The sequence below is a fragment of the Dendroctonus ponderosae genome, unplaced genomic scaffold (assembly GCF_020466585.1).
Source record: "Dendroctonus ponderosae isolate FM_Combo_2020 unplaced genomic scaffold, Dpon_F_20191213v2 Dpon_F_20191213_6, whole genome shotgun sequence".
In the NCBI taxonomy this organism is placed as follows: domain Eukaryota; kingdom Metazoa; phylum Arthropoda; class Insecta; order Coleoptera; family Curculionidae; genus Dendroctonus; species Dendroctonus ponderosae.
Genome location: NW_026018814.1, coordinates 5418539 through 5439845, shown reverse-complemented (window position 1 = coordinate 5439845; position 21307 = coordinate 5418539). Strand labels below are relative to the sequence as shown.

Below are 21307 nucleotides of genomic sequence, written 5' to 3'. Positions count from 1 at the left end.
TAAAACTTGATCAGAACTCCAATCAAATCAAATTTTAGGTGGCGGTTTGTCATACATTTATTACTTTACGGCAAATGTTCAAGAATCTGCACATGGGAGAAGAACCACATTATTAATTCATTAAAAGACCTTTTTAGAAAACATATAAGGACTTATTTCTTCTATGTGTCATTTTCTTGCAACAGCGTTAGTTTCTTGACCGATATATGTATAAGCAATTGAAAGATGCTTTTTCTTTCTTAGGGATTCCGAATCCAATGTACAAACAATGCTTTTCAGAAATTTCAAAAAATTAATAAATTACTGTAAATTTCTATGTAAGATCTTTCAGATGATTATTTTCTTTCAGGCAATTTGCGTCTTTTTCTGTCCTTATTAAAGCTTCTTCGCACAACCTTTAACATTTCATGTCAAATGAGTATGAAAAAATGTTGATGTCTCTTTGCATCTGAGCAATAATTGATTATTAATTAGATTAAGAAACTAACAAAATAGTCAAATCTACTGAAAACTTTAATTCGATATTACTACTAATTACTACTAATAATAACATACTGCTACTAATAATAAGAATTTTCACTTTGCAATTTGTTTCTGAGACACCTTGATCCCACACGTTTTACTGAAGACGGTACACGCTTTGAGGCAACATACATAAACATAAATAACGAAAGCCAACAGTTTTTACATTAATGATAAATATATGAATAGATATAAATTACAGTTTGTGTCGTCATTTAAATATTTATTTTATACCACCAAAGTATTAAATTAAATATTTTTTTTTCAGGTAGACCTACTAACGTAGCTGCAGGCTTAGAAAATCCTTTGCGTCAATATTTACCTGCAATTGTAGAAGGTAGCCCGAATCGTGACAAACGGCTTCTAGTTTTGTTTGCTCATCTTAAAATAAACACTCTACTTACTTTACTAAACCAACAAAGCGGGGCTTGGGTTGTAAATTATCAACTCATTTATTGTTTGAGGATCGCGATACCTTATTCCTAATATTTTACTGCTCCATATCTTTATTTGTTTGTTTTGGCTTCTGTGTACAAACCTATCTTAAACAGGTGTTTCTAGTGCATTTTATTGCACTTTTAGGGGATGCTGAGTCCAGATTTAATAATAATAGTAAATATATTTTTTTGAAGTTTATTCGCGACGATTACTTTTCCCATCTAAACAGTATACTTTTTCTGCATTAAAACCGAAAATATATATCGACTTGATAACCTTGCTATTGAAATATGGTCGTGTAGTTTGGAAATAACAGTTTCAAATCAAATTAAAACTTCTGAACATAACATTTATTCAAACACATAAACTAACTTTACAATTATTGTCTACAGTTTTAATGGCAAATAAATTACATCGTATAAATAAAAACATTTTTTTACTAAAGCTTCTCCAAATCCTGAGGTTCAGCAAAATTATTCTAATGAAGCTCATACCATACTAAGTAGATATTTGCATTTTGGGTATCGATACTTTTACCACGTTTACAAAATGTCTTAAAAACATATAAATATGTTATTATTGTTATCACTTTATACTTACTCGTATGTATAACCCACACAAATCGTTTTTTCTAGTTATACATATTTCTTCTAGTCGTTGATCTATTTATTCTATTCTAGATGTTAATACATTGCAACTAACTATTAACGTTAAGGATACTGTTTCCAGCTAAATGTTATACAATGTTAATGATAACTGATGGTGTATAACTCACGACATGTTAATTTTGATATGAGTGAATAGCTGCTGTCGGTAAGATAGTAAGTCAGTAATACCTAATACTAATAATCTCGCTCGAATCGAAAATGAAATCCTACATATTGTTTACCAACTTAATGAAATATTTTATTAACATAATTATTTCTTTGGTGGTACCAAGTCGAATTTCCAAATTTTGTTTGGACCAATTTCTGCAACATACAATGTTTCGCCAGTAGCACTAATTGCAATATCATGCGGGTTGGAGAATCCCTAAAAAACATTTTGTTAAATATCTAGATTTTTAATGAAACGATTATAATAAATAAGAGGAAACCACCTTACACCAGAAAGATATATTTATACACTAAACGGAAAATTCAGACGGTTGATACAGGATGATCAACTTTCAATCTGCAAGACCTTAAGAGGCAATTCTACATTCAAAAATATAGCGAAAATGTTGAATACTCGAAAATGTCACTATGGTCCAAAAATGTTAACTATATTCTTAAAAGTGCGCTTCATCAACTACTTAGTATTTTTGTCTTTCCGAAAGTAAAACAATTGGAGCGAGCGGAATCCAAGCAACTTTTGCTCAAAATTTCAAAGTAATGGCTGATCAAAAAAGGCGGGCGATTTGAAGTTTTAGGGTTGAGTTTTTTTCACTGAAAAACTGTGTAGATTAGGAGAAAAAGTGTCCATTAAATGCGCAAAATTATCATTGCCTGGTATAAATATTTTTTTCAAAAAAAATGTTTGCACTAGATTATAATCTATATATTATTTCTCTCGTTTGCTAATGACCTTTGTTGAAATTCTGAATAAATGTTGGAGACGAATCTCGGACAATCTTCAACAACACTTGCCATTTTTTACGTTGACTAAATGAACATGTCGTCAAACAAGCGCAAGACGGTTTATTTATTGCAGCTTGTCAAGTTTTTTTTTATCGGACAACCAATCAGTGTTAAAATATGATATAACCGGACAGAGTACTCATACAGAAAATTGCAACAAGGGAACATGTCGGATCTCAAAGAAGCCGCAAAGTGCTCATATCTTGCAATTGCTAATTGGAATTGTTAAATATCACGGTTTGTCGTTAACGTTACAAAAACTTGTTTTTTTCTTTGCATTTATGGCGGTTAGTATTTCTTAATGTCTTTCGCTGCCTTGTTCTGAAGTAGAGGACATTTTTCTGTAGGTTCATTAGCATTTAAATAAGATCATTTCGATTCGGTTTTAATCCGATTTTGCGTTGGAATTCGTTAAACAGCATATATTTGTTATAGATTCAAGATATTTGAGTAACGATAGTTTAGCTATGGCATTTGATATGAATAATTATTTAGCTCCATTCCATTAAGTAATTGAAATGAAAAAAAAAATTGAAATGATCAAAATATTTTTAATTAAAACTAAGTATAGAAGATGAGCTTAATTTACTGTGGAGCAGATTTTAGACCTACCTTTTAATTATATTGATTTGTAATACTAAATATTTAATATTTTAGGTATATTGGCTAATAATATGATTTTTTAAAGCAGGGTGTTTCATAGGTACCTACTGGTATATCTTTGAATGCGTATTTCTGGGATCAAACGAATACGGTTTTGCTCAACTTACCTCAGAGGAAATGCCGGAACGGTAATACGGGAACAATTTTTTTTCTTCAAATTGTCTTTCAGATCACTCAGCAAGAACATTGGTTGTTTTTTATAAAAAATCGAAATTTGTTGGTTTTTAAGGGTCCCAAATTTGGTTAGCGATATATTTAATTTAGAGATTTTTTAGAGAAGAAAAACCTGCCTATTTATTGATGAATAATAGAGGATAATAATAATTTGACGAACAGTAACAATTTCATGAACACATTATAAATATAAACCCTTGAATACCGAAGTTAAGTAAAAGACTATTAGTCTGAATTGGAAAACTAACTTCGTTCGTGAGTTATTGAAAAATGGCCATTACAAAAATAACTTTGACCCTCTGTATTTCTGTTTCCGTTAACTTTTCCGTAGTCGGTTAAATGTAAGTCGTGTTAAATCGGATTATTTTTTACCGTTAGTTAAGTCAAACTAATTACTTTTAATGTGCTTCATTATTGGTTTTGTAATCCACTACATGTGTTAAACTTGATTGAAATTGCTTCGCCAGTTTGTATGTAAAAAATAAAAAGTTGGTAATTTTTTTTCAACACCTGTTTTTATTAAAATGAAATAAAGAACGAAGAATCAATATCGCCTGAAGTTCTGATCATAAAAACTGGATGTACACCTTTAGGAAAGCGCAAATCATTTTTTTGAAAAAAAATTTATAACAGATGAGGACCTGGTGGAAAATGTTGTTGAAGTTCCAACTTTAAGAAACAATTAAATTTAAATACGAAAACACGGGAAATGGTGACATGGAGATGCAGTTTTGAGGTTGAAATACCTCCTAGAGGAAAACGTTGAATGGTAGAGTTGTACACAAAAAAAATCTTGAGCTTTTGTATTTACCGCTTAAATGCAGAAAACCCGATTTTTCAATGGTTTTTTTTCGCTCATAAATGATTTAATTTATACGAGAAGTAATTCTTACCGCTTCTGGTGACCAATGGTCTATCACAGTTTCACTTTCAGGATCTATAGTTAATCCCTGGACAGGCAACATTTGGTTAGTGAATCCGTTCACTGCATAAATCAGTTTTCCTGAAAAAATAAAAACAAATTGAACTATAATGAAATTTTTAACAATAGTTGAATATTGATTCTTATTTATTTGAATTATTTTATTCGATTCTTATTCCCATTTTTGGACACAATATGGAATTAGATAATTATAGAAATTGTTGTTTTGGAATTCTAATTCATATCACTCAAGATTATTTTATCTAAAATTCATGGTTGTTACATAATGTTTAGAATCCATTTATTTATTTTATCTGGTAAACATTAGTCGTTATCAGAAAGCCTAATTAGGATGAATTGGAATTCAATTGTACACATGTCAAACATTGTGGCCTCCGTGGCGCAATTGGCTAGCGCGTTCGGCTGTTAACCGAAAGGTTGGTGGTTCGAGCCCACCCGGGGGCGCATTTTTTTTGTTTTTGAATTGGAAAATTCTTGTTATTTCTTTATTTCTGGTAAATGGTTTATTAATTATGTTGGGTTTAGTAGAAAAATATAGAGTTCGAAAGGGTAAAATTTTATCATTAAAAAAATGGGAAACAATTAATTATCTGTCTGCAGAATATTACGACCCTTTAAATAGTACACAGAATCCTTTTGTTTTTATAAACAGGTTGAGTTTTCTCATGCGCCATCACTGAATATATAGAAAATGGGTTAAAGGAGAGAAGTTTTAAGTTAAACAAGTTGAATTGATAGCCATACTTAGCTCATAAAACTAATGCCTACCAGTTATTTGCAAAGATCTAAGCAAAAAAAGCGACTAAACCGATTGTGATAGTGATTGATGATCGACGGGATTAGAAATTTACTTTTTTTTTTTACTTCCAAAGATGTAGATAATCATTTTGCAGCTGGGACTTTCTTATTAGCAATTTATGAAAATAATTATTCTGAAACTGAAAACAAAAAAAAAACTTCTAGAGCTGAAATTTGTATAACTTCACTTAGGTACATAATATGCATGCAAAATAATTTAATATAGTGAAGTCCTAATTGAATACATTTTCATAGATGATTCATTTATTTCAAGTTTTAATGTTATATTATACCTTTAGCAGCTACTGCGAACAGTCGACCCATATCCGGCTGCTGAATAGTCAGTTCTGATTCTTTTCTTCCTTTAACGCTATATAATCCTGCTCTGGGACATACCACCCTCATGTTTTCTCTATCTGCGATGCACAGCCGATCTGTAGATTCGATGAGAGCCAGAGAATGCGGAACTTGCAGCGAGAGGAATTCTAGATAAATTCAATATTTTAATGGGATTTTTCATATCATAAAATATATTTAATTTGTTCTGTTTTTAGAATTCTCGGTTAATCGAAAGTTGATAAATGTTATCACACATAGATCTTTTACGATCTGACAGGCGAAAATACTACGGCTTTGTATGATCCATAATTTACCTGAAGGACTGGGAATTACTCTAAGCAATCCTCCTGCTGCATTATATTTTAGGATTCTGCTGTTACAGTATCCATCAGCTATAAAAATCTCTCCTGTAGACGCCACTGCTATTGAGGTTGGTTTACACAAGTGCCCGTGATCAGATCCAGGTACAAAAAGCTCTCCAAAAACCAAAGTTGGTATGTTTTGACCTCGTTTAAACTAGAAGAAAGTAAACGATAACTAAAAATATATAATTCAAATGTTACATCGGGGTATGAAAATTGGTGGCTGTCCAAAAAATGAGCCTATTTTTTTGAAGCCAAAAGTAAGCTTTTTGACTTTGATGTTCTTAAAAACTTTTCATTCGTGCAAGAAACATCCTAAAATCAAAGATATTCAAACCTTAAAATTATTTAAAAAATTTAAGTTAAAATCTCAACTTTTCACGCATTGATATTCAAGCAATGAATAAAGTAAACTTTAAGTAAGCCATATAACTAGAAACGATTTTGATTGGTTTCCATAAACATATTGAGACATGTTATCGAATTGTAAATAGCAAGATCATTTTTTCTATTTATCAACGCCTGGGATATATTAAAAAAATGAAAAAGAAAATGTAAACCCTTTGCAAAAGATGTGCAGCAACCTAAAACTTCCTATTTGAATAAATTTGAAAAATGAATAAATCTTAAGTCTACAAGACTGCAATCATTTCTGGGTAGCTTCCGATGGACGATCCTGGGTAATAAATATTTGGTTAAAATAAGGAGATCACAAGCATGTTTATTCGAAACATTATATCAGGGCACTCTGCTTGTACGCAAATATTTATATGTTGCAAAGTCGGTAGACAGATTACATTTTATTGAGAGCTGCTTACCTTGAATGCCTGATGCATGCCAACATCAGTCAAAAAATAATTATCGTGCCGATCAATCGTTAGACCATGGGGCATATAAAATGCGTTTGCACCCCATTTTTCTAAAACTTTGCCATTACTTGGATCAAGGGTTAAAACTGTATGGTCAGCGATCGGTCCCAAGTTGGAGTGAAGATAATGGTGGCTCATGTTGAATGTACTGAAAAAACAATGAGACATAAAAATGACCACTCATTGCATTAATCATATTTCAATTTTCATTGGGCAAATTTTTGTTTGTCTAAAAAATCTAAATATATGTAAAGTAAGTGAATTTACAAGAAAATGGTTCATATAGTTCGTAAGAAGTGGACAATGAGGGAGGAAAGTTTACTCGTCACACAAAAAAACCCTAATTCTTTCTGATGCCCTGGTGGGAAACCAGCGAAACCGAATATTTCATTACGAATTTAAGAAGTTTATACTTTAAAATTTAAAATATTTTTTTGCTTTAGATCGGAACCTCCTAAAATTGTGGTGAAATAATGGTAAGTAAGAAAAATTGCATTTAAAATATTTTTTTATTCTAAAATTTTCAAATAGATTCTTAACTATACACAATTTTTATATTTAAAATCAACTCTAATTCGTAGCTTTAGAATAATACATACTTATTTAATTAACAAATCAAATCCTACTTTTGGAAGTAGACATAACTGAAAGCTGCAAGTTTTCACAATTACTGGAGATTTTGAAAATCTGCTTAAGAAAAATATTTTCTAATATTAAAGTTAGATATTTCAGAATAAACGGAACGGCCCAGTAAATTCTTATTGCAACTAGCTGCTAAGGGAAATATCTTAACTACTTCATTTTAAGGAATTTAGTGTTGACTATTTGCATTTTCACATCGATTAAATTAATATATTTCAGTTCTTTCCTGATATACGAGATAAGTGATAACTGGATATTAAGCCTGAACCTTTCAAGTTACGAAATTGATTATCATTCTATTATTGCACTTAAAAGTTATATTTTTCTCTACTTTGCTTCAAAATACTTGAATTGTAAAAAAGACGAATGAATTCTACAATTTTTACAAAACCTTTAATTTAGTACACATTTAGTAACATTGGTGTCAGATCATATGATCACATGAGATGTGGTCGTTACATAAAATTGTAAGGCCGAGGCTCGGTAACCTGCTGCTCAAGTTTTAATTTTTCTCTTTCCATCATGTAGTTAAAAGAGCCTGTTATGTGTAAAACGGTCATGAGGGCGTTAGATAAAAAGGTTACGTTACCACTACAAAGTTTCCCACATTATGTTTACGCAGCTTGGCTGTCAAAACCAAATCAGCTTGGGCATTCATAAACTTTTTTCTTTAGATTTATACTACCTATTTAGAATGAAGAGAGAAGGTTTTGATAAGCTTATTCTGCCGGCACCAGCATCCCTGTAAAGCGCAGTATTTGTATTTCTATATTACATGCAGGTACCATGCTATGCTAGTTAAAATTTCTTTAAGATTGTTTAGGTCAAGCAAATTTCATTAGAACGTTTGTTCCAGGTGCTCTGATAAAATTACTAATGAATGATAAGGCCTTTAAGCCATAGTCGTAATATTTTTTCAGTGAAATAAACATCGATTCAAAACGTTCGTTTCACAAGTAATTGCATCGGTTGCAAAAACTTGAGCTTTACAGGATTTTTCATGAACTTGCATATTTTGCCAAATCCTCCTTATTCACACTTGTTAAATATTGATTGTTACAAATTGAATTCATTTATGTCAACCGCAGTATTTTTTCTGAAATTGTTAGGAAAAATTGGTTTTACTTACTTTCGATCCCATTCTCGGTCAGCTCTATGAAAAATGACCGGTTGAAGAGCAGAATTAACTGATACAGCCGTTACTTGGCCTAGTTTCAAATCTTCGGCTGGCCAATTCTTTACGGCTTGTGGCACAGCAGGCTTTTCGACGATCGACTCTCCAGATTGACCGGTTCCCTAAAAAAATTAGGACTTATTATCACCAAATAATCTCAGCAAGCAAGCAAACACTTTATTATTGCACTAAGTTTGTAGATATTTATGATATAAATCGTCAAAATCAGGTACATACTTATATTACATAGGTACATATGTAATTTTTCTCATAGAATATCGCTGGAAGGAATTACCTATTAAAGTCGTAATTTATTTAAATAAAACTGCATCGATTCTAGAGTACAACTGATTACATCTATAATTTTCATAGCCCGTGTGACCTTCGCTGTCATATTGTTCTTTACTTCCAATTCGCAAAATCCCATTAATGCCAGCCTTCATGAAGCTTTAATGATTTCAGTTAGACATATTGCTCAATTAACCAAATAAAATCAGCATTTCAGAGTGGATGGCAAACACAAATTATGGCGAGAGTTGTCGATGTGCTAGTAAATAAAATAGCACTACGAGTGTGAATATTAAATTTTATGGCGGGTTTGTGTTATTTCTATTTAAACGACAAACGACTCTTTACGATACCGAATGTACCTAGGAAATTGTGAACGTATTGGCTAAACGATAACAAAAATGTAGTTATTAGTTATTACCAATCAGCTGCTGCAAAATGCTGATGCAAAATTTCAGAATTTTATGTATACTTTTCTGAGTATACACCCATATATAAAATTACTGAGTCACATACATGTATAATACTATGCGAAAATAATGCTGACAATTAAATACATAGTCAAATACACATTCGGAATCCTAACTCAATAGTCTATACTGAAATATGACAAATCACACTGGAATAATCCACGTAGTACCACGTGAAATTATCGACGAAATTCTAATTAAAATCACTTTTTGTAAATACCCGCTAATTTATTTGCGTGATTTTAATTCGACGCTAAGTTCAAGTTTAAATAACAAGTCGACACTAATTTGTCTAATATTGTTTCAATCTGTAAATATGCTGGATGAGTCCGGTGAATCCTAAAGGTCATAAGGTTACTGCGTCCACAATTGCTTAAGGCAAAAGTGCATTGAGAATTTGCACTTGCATAGAGTAACCGAAAAAATTATATAATTTTAAATCATTTCAAAATTTAGCATCGAAGAATATTTTATACTTAGGTGATTCTTGTTTTAAATTTATAGTTTTTTGGCACACAATCTGCAAAATAATACAAATGCTAGTCACAGAGGAAAGGACTAACAATATGTTTTGTTTTAGCACTAACAAACTTTTGTTATGAAAGAATCTTGTGTTGAATTGTGTGGATGTGGTGTGAGTTAATAAAAATTAACGGCTCAACATCGATAACTATGAATGCAGTCGTAGTCGTAGTAGTGGAAATTTCGAAGGATCAGTATTTTGCACAAACCCTATTATTGCATTCTCTCTCTGTATTGCATAGTTGATTCGAAATATTTTCAAAAGCTTTTGGTGTGCTTAGTTTGCCCTCTTTTAGCAACTTGTTTTAGCTATAGAAGTATGAAAATGATACGAATTCTAATTCTCAAAAATACAGATTTTGTGAGAAAACCCTCCCAAAATGCCTATATGTCGTCCACCAATAAATTCAGTAACTATAATCACGTTGTCAATCAATCATTATTTACATACTTTAATCTTTATTAGTCTACACGGTCTTGAGAAATATATGTTCAGACACACTTTTCCTTGACAACAAAACGGTCAAGTTTCCGCACAATGGCAATATAATATTAATTTCTTGATAAAATATCAATGCAATCATGTGGCGAAGTGGGAAACTATATTATTTAAAAACTATAAGTACCAAGTTATACTCTTTTCCTACTTACCCAGTCTGTAGCCGATAAAACAATTATCAACAAAATGAAGAATGATAAAGTGCAGGAGGCAATGACATATTCCCGTTTCATATTATTAATAGTATTGTTTTACGCGGAATTTTTGTTTTTCATTGTATGCCGCGGTCTTATTTTTCTGCTCGCAACAGTTACTTTCCGGTTCGCAGCCGCAAAAATTTATGAAAGTTAAACCAAATCCGGCAAGTACTTTACTCGAGCAAGTTTTGCAGGAGAATGGTTGGTTTGCTTGGGTTCACTAATTGCAATGTACACTTTCGCGTTATGAGTAAAGCGGTACTATTTTGTCTTTGTTCGGATACTTGAACCAGAAAGAGAAAAGCAATGCTGTATCAATATTTAGTAATAATAAATTTGTGCGAGAAATAGCTTCAATGGCATGATACAGGGTGTCCATAAAGTCCCACATTTACTCCATTAAAAAGAGCTTTCCATATTGCAAAATTTTCCGAGCAAAAAAATTTTGCAAAAAGAACTTCGAATTAGAACGGTTTGCTTTTCAAAAGTGTATCGGAAGTAGTATTTTGAGGCCTTCTTCTAAAAATGCTATTGGCTAATTGAAAGTCGATGGTAACTTGGAAAGACCGCACTCAATCCAATTAAAAATTTAGATTATTGTTCAATGCTTACTGCCACAAATGTGCCAAGCACCAAGTGCCACAGCGGATTCGCTAAACCATCGTCACATCACAGTTTATCGCGTAGAAAAAAATCAATTCAACATTAACATTTTTAATTCTATAGAAATTCCGATTGCTGGGTCCACTGTGAATGCTTTTATGAAATATGTTATATTATGCACGTCCCCTAGTACAATCAGGTCCATCAAAGATTCTAAGTAGCTTACCAAATGGCTTAAAATGAAACAGCACCAATCAGTCCCTTATCGAGTTCCTGAATATACAGACTTACGATTTGCTGATCAAAATGTATTAATTTTCTATCATTTTCTTTATTTATATATTAGCACTTTAACTTTCAAGATGTTCAAGGTGAATATTTCTAGGCTTCTTAGCTGACTGGTCTTTGCCACTATTTAGCAATTTTTGACAGATTTTGTGAGGAAGAGACTTATTATATCATGAGGTCCTTGCAGAGCTAATTAGTATTTGTCTATGTATACTGTATAAGTGTAAAACACTCGAACGTAATTAATGTTCAGGCTCTCCCGTAAGCACACGATCAAAAGGGCACTGCGACATTCTTTCGCTCAAAAGAAGTCGATCTGACCTAAGTTTCATTAAGACAAAACATCTGGCTGCTCTGCTATTGATCGTCAATATTTTTCAAGAGATGATATTTGAAATGATATTGAGGCTTAAAAATCTCACGATATCAATAACCAGAATTAATATTTGCTGTTTAGCTTATAACGCCCCAATTTTTACAAAACGCAAATAGTTTTATCTAGAAATTAATTTGAAGAAATACATTCCTCACTTGCAATTATATATTAAAAATAATACAATAATTACAATTAATAAATTTTAATGCGTGTTATTCTTATTCAGTCATATTGTAAACTTTTAAAACTGCTGTAAGAAGGCATCGTTGTACCCATTAGAAAAACCTCAAATATTTCGAGATTCATTTGACTAGAACAGAAATTCCAGTTTTTACAAAATTATACTAGCCTGACCTAAGTTGCCTCAAAGGCTTAGTATTTGCTGAATAATTTACTGAATTAATTTTTTTAAATGAAAATGTATGCTATTTTATATAAAACTATAAATTACTCAATAATGTTTCGTTGCAGGACTTTATCGTGCCATTTCAATTTTGCAAACTTTGCAGTTACAACATGAACTACATAAGCATTGGTAGGTGCTTCCGACATTTAATAATCTGGAGGCGAATTTTAATTTTGGATAAATTCCCTATGTTAGGGCAGAAAGACCGATTGGGTCGATAGCCTTTTTCTATAGGAAATAAAGATTATTTATATATATATATCCCAATGTTAAACGCTCGGAAGGAAGGTAGAATAAAGTTTTAAACACTGTCTTCTATCGGGTACAATTCTGCTGAATGTGTTACCTCTCGAGTTGGCCTGGATATTTCCAGCAGCTGGTCTACTTCACTCCGGGTGAATAGTGGCTCGCGATGGAATTGATGGAATCCCAAGTCCGGATATGCTATACAGATGCCTGTTAATAGCATAAAAATTGCGGTACAAAATACTAGATCAGTCCTGAGAGCCATGACCAAACTATGTTTCACTGTTTCACTTCACACTTTGAAATCGATAAGAAGAATCAGGATTTTGTAGCGCGCATGGAGGCACGATGCCGGTTGTCCTTGGACGCCAGTGGTTGGTTTTGCTTTTTATTTCGGTGTCTTCAAAACGATCCATATAGAAATTAATTAAGCTGGATTTTATCAGCAAATGTTGAAATTTAATTATCTGGCATTAATTTATTTGACTATATATTTTTAGAGTTTCAAGTTAATAACAAAGATAATATAAACCCGGAGAAAACTATCGGCTTTCCAATAACGTGATGATGAAGCTTGCTACAGCTACGACGTGGTTAGACTGCTGATGAGAAAATTTATCAAACAAAAGGTTGATAAACGCATCAATTTGATTGCAAGCGAAGGACTGACGCGAATCATAACTCAACTCAAAATTTTCTATACTTAAATAAAGCTTTTCTACAATTGTCATCATTTACATCTTCATATCAGATATTATCAATGTTMCGTTGATTWGGTCATATYCAAGGGATAATAYTTTTTWGTTAAGGAAACAGCASTTGACTATAAACCATCGTATTATGYTGAARTAAAACTTAAAAAGACAAGAGTCAGCAAAAAAATCAGTCAATGTTCAATTGAGCAATGAAATTTTGCAATACCAACCACGATTAACAGCTCAAAGCTTGATTACTTAGAATGGTTAAACGTGTGACAACTAGGTTGAAACGGTTTGTCTATAAACTGAAATAATATGGCCATTACACATATTGCATCTTTATTAATTTTAGCTGACTTTCTCATAAGAAACATACAAATCAATTTCACCGTTTTTGGCTGGTTTTCAATCATCCATAACTGAAAATTTGCAATTGAAAGTCAGTGATTGAACGAATGGAAGACCATTTTTCATAACATTTTTGTATGATTATTAGATTCATATTGAATTTCACAATGAAAAATACTTGGCGATTTTTGGCAAAGTTATACTCTATTACTGCCTTATGGCTCTGATTTAAGAAAGCTTATATTCAAAAACATTTCAGTAATCAGAATGATGACTTTCCAAATATTTGTAAATTTTTTACCTGTACTTATATTGATTTTACTTGCTTTAAGCCATTTGATTATCAAGCGATAGGAGTGTGCAAAAAGCGATTTAGAGAATTATTTGCTAATAGATCAGCTGTAAAGACGTAAAACTGCTTAAATGGATGTTTCTCCACTCCTTTAAGAATTATAGCAATTTTTAATCCCATATTTCCCCATACATAACTCCGTATAAAGCGTGATACCCTGGTGGTTAGTACCTCTTCAAGCACGATAGAAGCTGTTTTTTTTCGAGCTCCAAGAAGCAGCCGAATAAAAATGTAATCAGCAAAGTGTTTAAGCAAATTAGATAACCAGATTTGCATATATACCGTATTCGTCAGATTTTAAATGTGCGTTTATTTTATTGCAGAATTAAGTTTCGTCACCTAGATGATGTAGTAGGTTCAATCTAAATAAAAAATAATTATAGTTTCGTCACAATTCGCATTATAAATGATGGATATCCATTGTAATATCACTGATCTTATCATTTAATAAACTCGACGAGTAATTACCCGAAACACTCTGGGCACATTTATTGACTGATAACAGTTAACTCACTCGATCGTAAACCAACAATAGTATCTCATTTATGTTATATGTTCATCTCATAACAGATGAAAGGGCCTTTGAAACAAAGCATTGAACATAGGCATTTCTGAACAATTATGCAACAACATGTTACTTTGTTAATTTCCAGATCAGCAAATCATATCTTCTATGTATCAAGGAAAAAATAATTATAATATTTTTTTGATTTATTTCTTCATGTTACTACATAGGTATAGTTTCCATCTAATGTTGAATTAGTCATAAAAAATATATTGCACAATCCTGATAGTCCTGAAAAGTCTGAGAGTCAAAACGATTAATAAAACACAATCGACCAGTTTAAATAATATGTTCAAGGGACCGAGAGGTCAATAGAAAAGCGGTTACAACTTATCAACAAGCTATTCATCGATAGTTTACATAAAGCTGAGCAATATGTAAACTGGTTGTAATTTTTGCCACACGTTCCCATCTTGATTGCCATAAGGTTTAACAATTATTATCTCGTTCAAACTTGGATTATGTAACAATTTTGTATACAGGATTTTCGAAAAATGAGTTAGGAAATGTTTAAGGGTAACTATTTTAGGACAAATAATGGCAGTAAGTCATGTAAAAAAAATCGAAATCTGAATATTTTTCGAGCTACACCTCATCAAACTATTATTCTAAAAATGAAAAGCGCTTCAACATGAAGCTAAGTATTAGGAACTTCTTTAAACTTTCTAGAGAAATTATAAATGTGAATTTAAAGCCAGAACTCTTGTCAACAAATACTTCCATTGAACAATTTAGATCATTAATATTTCACGTCTTGAAATCTGCATATTTTTCCAAGTCTTTTTGATTCAATTTATAAATTAAATTTGTTTCGTCCGATGTCCGTATTTTATTGAGAATGCTCAATATAGTTTTGCGTAGCCATATAATGTCCTTAATACCAAAAAAATCGGTTTTTTGAGCAAAGTTAAAAAGCTACAAATAATCACTTTTCCGTATACACATTTAGAGACTATAACTACCACTATCACAACCACCCACATCCATTCATTATATACGGTAGACTTATTTTGACCACATCATATTTTTCCTCAGTGTTTCAACATCTCAGTTATTATTACCCTTACATTTTTATGGCTCACTACTTCTAACAGTTTAAGAGGCGAAATTTTTTGAGAGAAATGGCTGGAGAGACTTTTACTAAACAAGTTTTAATGATATAACAAATTGAAAAGAAACCTTATAAAGTTCAAACTGCTTCTTTTAACTGAACCGAATTCGATCTTTTTGCAAGGTTCACAAATATTTCATTTATCCCGTATACTTCCTTTTAATATCCAAATCGTAATTCATCTGAATAATCCAATAGCCAAAAATATTCTTGACGTTGATTAAAATGCAAACTACAAGTGTAAATTTAACCTACTTCATTTTGAAAATATCATTAGTTTTTGAACAGTTTCTCTTGGACACGGTTGACATAAAATTATTTTCTTCAAATTATTCTTATTTCCGGTCGGAAAATGTGTAAATCAGTGAACAATCATTATGGAGCGCAATGTGGTTGTGTCAAGCACACTAAAGAATAAAATTATATTTTTTATATTTATTTTTTTAATTTTCAACGAAAAACTTCAATCTGCATTCGCATATATAATCCTTTAATTTCAAGTTCTTCCACAATGCCCCAATCATGGTAAGTATAGTTGTTATTTTATCTATGTCGATAATTTAGAGAACTTCTTTTTTTGAAGTTTAATTTCAATAATTTCAACTGTTAATATTATTTTCACCCAGTTGATTTTCAATAAAAAACAAATTTACACATATTTTTTGCTCTTCTCAAATGGAACTGAACCTGTTAGTTCCAGTCCATTATTTTTTATTTAATTTGATTTTAATTTAATATGCAGATTCTCCACTCACCTTTTTAAAATACATGTTTTAAGGTGTTTTTTTTGTACGCTAAATTCAGCTGACTTGAAATAACAGGTTTACAAATTCACATAGGAAAATTGACAAACAATGGAATTAAAAAAAAAACGTTTGTGACAGACAAGCAACATTCAACATGTTTAAAGGTTGTTGTGAAAAATCTTTTACGTACATCTGATACAACATTTATTATATTTGTTATTCGTTCATCTGGCAATAGAGGTAGATATTTCTTCCATCGACCATATTATTACAACGTTGGCCGATGGTTGAAGTATAGCGACACTACAACATCTGATTAATCTTTATCAACATACTACTTATAAAAGAACACATGCTTGACAAAGAAAACGACGACGAAAGACACTAAAAATATCTCAATCATTTTAGTGGCAGATTCTATCCTAAAAGAGCGAGTGTCTTCAGCAGTGAACTGTTTCGTGGTCAGCTTCTTGGCTCTACTTTTCCCTTAATCCAGGCTGATACCAAATATATCCTGTTTTTGCCATAGAACAGAAAGCGTTATAATAACGACCGGGCGCTCGGCAAAATGACCACTCTGGACACTTGCAACGGAAAAGATTCTGGAACTCCTCTTTACATATCTCGTTCCACCAACAAGTTCTCTAAAATCAACACAATCTTTCCTTACCCTATTGAACTAATTCGTTAGATAGTTCAACTTAAGTTAATGCTTGAGAACTTATTCTCTTTTATCTCTTAAGATAAAAGATACGAGTTTCATTAACAATCTATGTTACTAGAAATAAAACAATTATAACCGAACATTGTAACATTAAAATGCATACAATGCACGGTTTTGCTAGAAATTACTGAAATGTTAAAACCCTAACGCTTTTCAAAATATTTAAATGCAAATTTCAATTTTTTTTCATAATTATTATCCTTTATTTTTATAACAAGAAGTTTCCGAAGATGTAAGGAATGAAGTGTGGGTAGATAAAATATAATTTTATTTAGAAACAAATCGTTAGCCAGAAGGTTTTGGATAAGTTAGATAAAATCCCAACTAGATAAACACAATTTTTTCATTATATCCTCTCCCGATTTTTCATCGGAAATCTCATCAGGTTCATCAAAACGTTTTTCATTTTTGAAGAAGATCTATTAAATTTAAATTTAAGCAATATCAAAGTGTCTAATTTTTAGCACATAGTGAGTTACACTGTGCTACAAAATGTGCTTCATTCGTGCTTAATAAGCATGTCAAAAACACATACTTCCTGTAAGTTAAAATTACTTCAAAGTTCAAGATTAACATTCTTCAGAATTCTGCAGTTTTCTACTTCGTTTACAATATTAAATATTATAAGTATTTCACAAAGTGTTTAATAATTTGACGCAAGCTTGATGAAAAGCTGAAAATGTTGATACAATAGCAATTAAATAAATCTGAACATTTATTTCTTAAACTGTATTTAAAATACTTCCAAAAGCTATCCAAGGAATGAACGCTTCTAGCATTTTTCGTTTAATCTGATTTGTCCTTATAGTATTATTATTATGACTTGACTTTAAATATTTTGTCTCAATACATTTTTAGCAGAATATATTATTGTGACATTTATTTCATTATTTTTATTAAATAATGAAAATTAAATAGGCTCGTTAAGTTATCCTGACTAGTATAAAAAATCTCAGTGTTTACGGCATCTGTTGCGACAAAAAATTAACGATTTGACATGTATGTGTACCTAATATAGAACATTGCTAGTTTTTCCGACTAACTAATCGGATTTTGTTTACATAATATCAACTAAACGGTAGTAATTATAACTTTAGCAATTATTGCGTTTAAACAATATATCTTTTATATCATTTTATTTTAAGGAAAAATTGAGGAGGTTGGAATTATTTCAAAGTATATGTTTTGCCTTAATATTGCCATAAGTTAATACTTATGGCAAAATATTATTTTGCTGGCTGCTTCAACAATCTATTTGCGGATTAAATAGTCATACTTTGTTAAAGTGAAGTGGTTTGATCATAGTTTGATTTGCTCTAATTTTAAAGTTGTTCTGGAATATTTTCATAACGTTCTAGAACAATTGAGCTTATTGCTACTTGCTTCAAAAACAACAACTTAGCAAGGATAATATTTCCAAAAAAATTTCAGAATAAGCATCAAGGAAATTATCCCAGCGCTAGAAAGCCATAACGAAATCGAGCATACAAAAACATTATTGAATACAAACGAAAGCATGCTACTGAGAAAGTTAAAACGTTAAATAAATAACGTTAAATATATTGGTCTATTAATCATACAACTATTCGGGAGGTTTGCTCCTCCATTTAGCTACTAACCTCCGTCAAATATCCATCAACCGAGGTATCAGTGCCCCTTTTTTGATAGTTTTTCGAATCCACTACTTGGGACAGCCAAACTCCATGAATCAAACAGAGCTAAATATTAAAACAGATATTTCAGTTACACAAGCTTAATAAAAGCTTGCTATGGACACACCTGTAGGATGATTTTCAACACCATCCTTTCCTCCCTTTTAGGAGGAGTACAATGACGTAAGAGAATTTTCTTGCTTTGCTCATGAAATCGATAATAACTGGGACGCTCATTGATAAAAAACTAGTGTTTTCAAAAATTCGGGCATCTGATAATGGTAAAACTGAACGTTTTGCCACTGGAGTAGCCCGAGGAATATAAGACCAATTACTTGTCCTATTGTATATCATATCTTACTGATTTGTTTGTTTGGATTAACATCCAAACATGGAAGAGTAAATGGAAGAAAATGTAATTAAAATATAGATAGATATTCTGAATGAGCACTTGTGATGTAACGGTGATGTAGTTGTATGTTTAAACGGCTATATTTAAATTGCATTGCTTAAACTGAACTTACAATTTAATAACCATGTTTATAATTTGGCAATCAATGCGAGCGTTTATTTTAAAGTTAACATCGCTTTCAAACTATTCAAAATATTGACATAGGCAAGTGCAGATTTCGAAATGCGCCAACCTCAGGCACCCCCAGGACCGGTTTCGAGCCTAATACCTCTCATCAGCTGGGTTCAGTCTGAAATTAGCAATCCCGACTGGTTAAACAAGTTGAGTTTAAAAATGCAGATAGTAATTAAATGTAAGCTTTTCGCTTTCATTGATATTTTGCAGTAAATTATAATTTTCTCTATTAGACGAAATATTTTTGCATGCGGTTTATTGGGGGTCTACGGTTTTTGAACGCAGATGACGGTTTTGTCTAAAAACAATTTCTTCATTATTACAGACTGTCCCGAAATTAGATACGAAAATTCAAAATATAATTTAGATAATAGTTATATGGTATCATTCCCACAATTTATCGATTTTCTTTCCTGGCAATTGGGCTTACCACGCATCTGCAAGTTTTATTAGATACAGTGTCATATTATACTTTGCTTCATTTTAACAAATACAAGTGAAGGAATATGGCCGGATTTAAAACGCGTTGTTAACATATTCTCCACTAACTGATGGTATGAGAAGCAATTACAAGAACTTGCACCTGCTTGCACTGTGGTGATTTTTGTTCTTTTTGTTCTCTTCCGTTATATTTCTTGATTGCCCCTGACTATTCAAGACGATCGATTGTGGAAAAACATTTTTGATGAACTAAAAGCCTGTCCACCTAATACGTTTTTAGTGGTATTTGTAATACAGAATCACAAATACTAGACAATCCAATATACTTGGGTGCCATCCATCCATGTCCTAATTTAAAAATATTAGATCATTTATAAATAAATGATAGAAAATAGCCGCTTCTGCTAATAATCTACTGTTAATTACAGTACTACAAACACATAAGTAAAGTACCTAATAAAAATGCGTAATTGCAGTATGCCCTACCAATATTAAAATGAAATATTCAATGTTATACAAAAATTTAAATGATATAAAAGTTGAAATTATACATGCTCTTGATTAGCATATGAACTTTTAATATTTGACGAAATTGGCGGTATCATGATGAATTGAAAATGTTTATCATTCTCCTAAGTATGGTGATTGTTAGACCGACAATATAATTCATTGTCTGGATAGTTTGGTGATTATTCTGTTAATGAAATAATTTCGTTGATCTTAATGCATAAAATGTATCAGTTTTTCTCAATTCAAGTGCTACCTTAATGCAAAGAAATAAACAGGATCATTACCACTAAGCACGTATACTTTTTCCTGTTATAACAGGTTTTAATTACTAGCAGTTCTTCTCTATACTTTTGCTTTATGTTGCGTATAGAGTTGCCTGATATATGGTTCTTAAACTGCTTGCTCCTCCAATACAGTATACATTACGATATCATCACAAAAATATTCTGAATATACATATTATCTTCAGTAAAGCAAAACGAACTTCAATTCTAGAATCTAGCCAATGGTGAATGATTTCATAAATACATTTAATTATACCGTATTTTATATTTTACGCTAATTACGATACTGAGAACAGAAATAGTGAAAGAATTAACGTATTTATAAAATATCTCTAAACAGTATATTTTTAATCGTATTTTATTTACATGTTCATTCAATTGTCCCGCATAACCTTCCCTATGAACAATTTCTCCAAAAACGCTAAAACACCTAAAACTTTTATGTATATTGTACCAATTTTCGTGTTAATTAATTTTAACATTAATTTACAACCCCTTCTTTTTCAGCTTTCTAACTTTTTCTTACTTTCCTAAGTCTACAATAAATTACATGACAGAAATTCAGAATGTATGTAATAATTCTTCTACTATCATTCATTTTATTTTCTTTTTAAAAATAAATTTTTCACATTTTTTGAATTTGGCCGACAATTGGGTTTTATTCGTCGGTTGGGTATTCCGAAATATTAGTCGGTGTTCGGTTTTGCCGACTCGCGCATAAAAAATTAAAAATACAGTTCACTATATCTACACGCCAACACTGTATAAAGTATTTATTCTAAGCTGTAAACTCTAAGTCGGTTCTATTTACAACACTTATTTTTTCAAAATTCGAGCAGATCACTTATTGCA

The 21307-nt window shown here is 31.4% G+C and overlaps 1 protein-coding gene, 1 long non-coding RNA gene and 1 other non-coding gene across 4 annotated transcripts; 1 reads left to right on the top strand and 2 right to left on the bottom strand.

Moving 5' to 3' along the window:
• Positions 1-1295: 1295 nt before the first annotated feature.
• Positions 1296-12868, bottom strand: LOC109540523 (peptidyl-alpha-hydroxyglycine alpha-amidating lyase 2). 2 transcript variants are annotated; one of them, XM_019908949.2, is made up of 7 exons: positions 12539-12868; positions 8499-8665; positions 6677-6875; positions 5811-6012; positions 5451-5642; positions 4310-4419; positions 1296-1992 (listed from the first exon to the last, which is right to left on the bottom strand). In XM_019908949.2, exons 1-7 carry the CDS (start codon positions 12701-12703, stop codon positions 1879-1881), a joined length of 1149 nt encoding a protein of 382 aa, XP_019764508.1. In that variant the 5' UTR covers positions 12704-12868; the 3' UTR covers positions 1296-1878. The 2 variants fall into 2 exon arrangements, with proteins under 2 accessions (XP_019764508.1, XP_019764509.1); XM_019908950.2 differs by lacking the exon at positions 12539-12868 and adding an exon at positions 10475-10753.
• Trnan-guu lies at positions 4730-4803 on the top strand. The gene has a single exon. It is a non-coding gene; the product is annotated as a tRNA-Asn (tRNA).
• Positions 12869-14529: 1661 nt separating the features above from the next.
• LOC109540524 lies at positions 14530-18764 on the bottom strand. Its single transcript, XR_002172206.2, has 2 exons — positions 18602-18764; positions 14530-16902 (listed from the first exon to the last, which is right to left on the bottom strand). It is a non-coding gene; the product is annotated as an uncharacterized LOC109540524 (long non-coding RNA).
• Positions 18765-21307: the final 2543 nt, after the last annotated feature.

What these genes read in the sequence shown, in the direction of transcription:
- LOC109540523 (XM_019908949.2), bottom strand. Translation starts at nt 12,703, where the DNA reads ATGGCTCTCAGGACTGATCTAGTATTTTGTACCGCAATTTTTATGCTA. An exon ending in TATCCAGGCCAACTCGAGAG is followed by an intron (nt 8,666 to 12,538) that starts GTAACACATTCA and finishes TAATTTTTTTAG; the next exon opens with GGAACCGGTCAATCTGGAGA. An exon ending in GCATGCATCAGGCATTCAAG is followed by an intron (nt 6,013 to 6,676) that starts GTAAGCAGCTCT and finishes ACTTTCTTCTAG; the next exon opens with TTTAAACGAGGTCAAAACAT.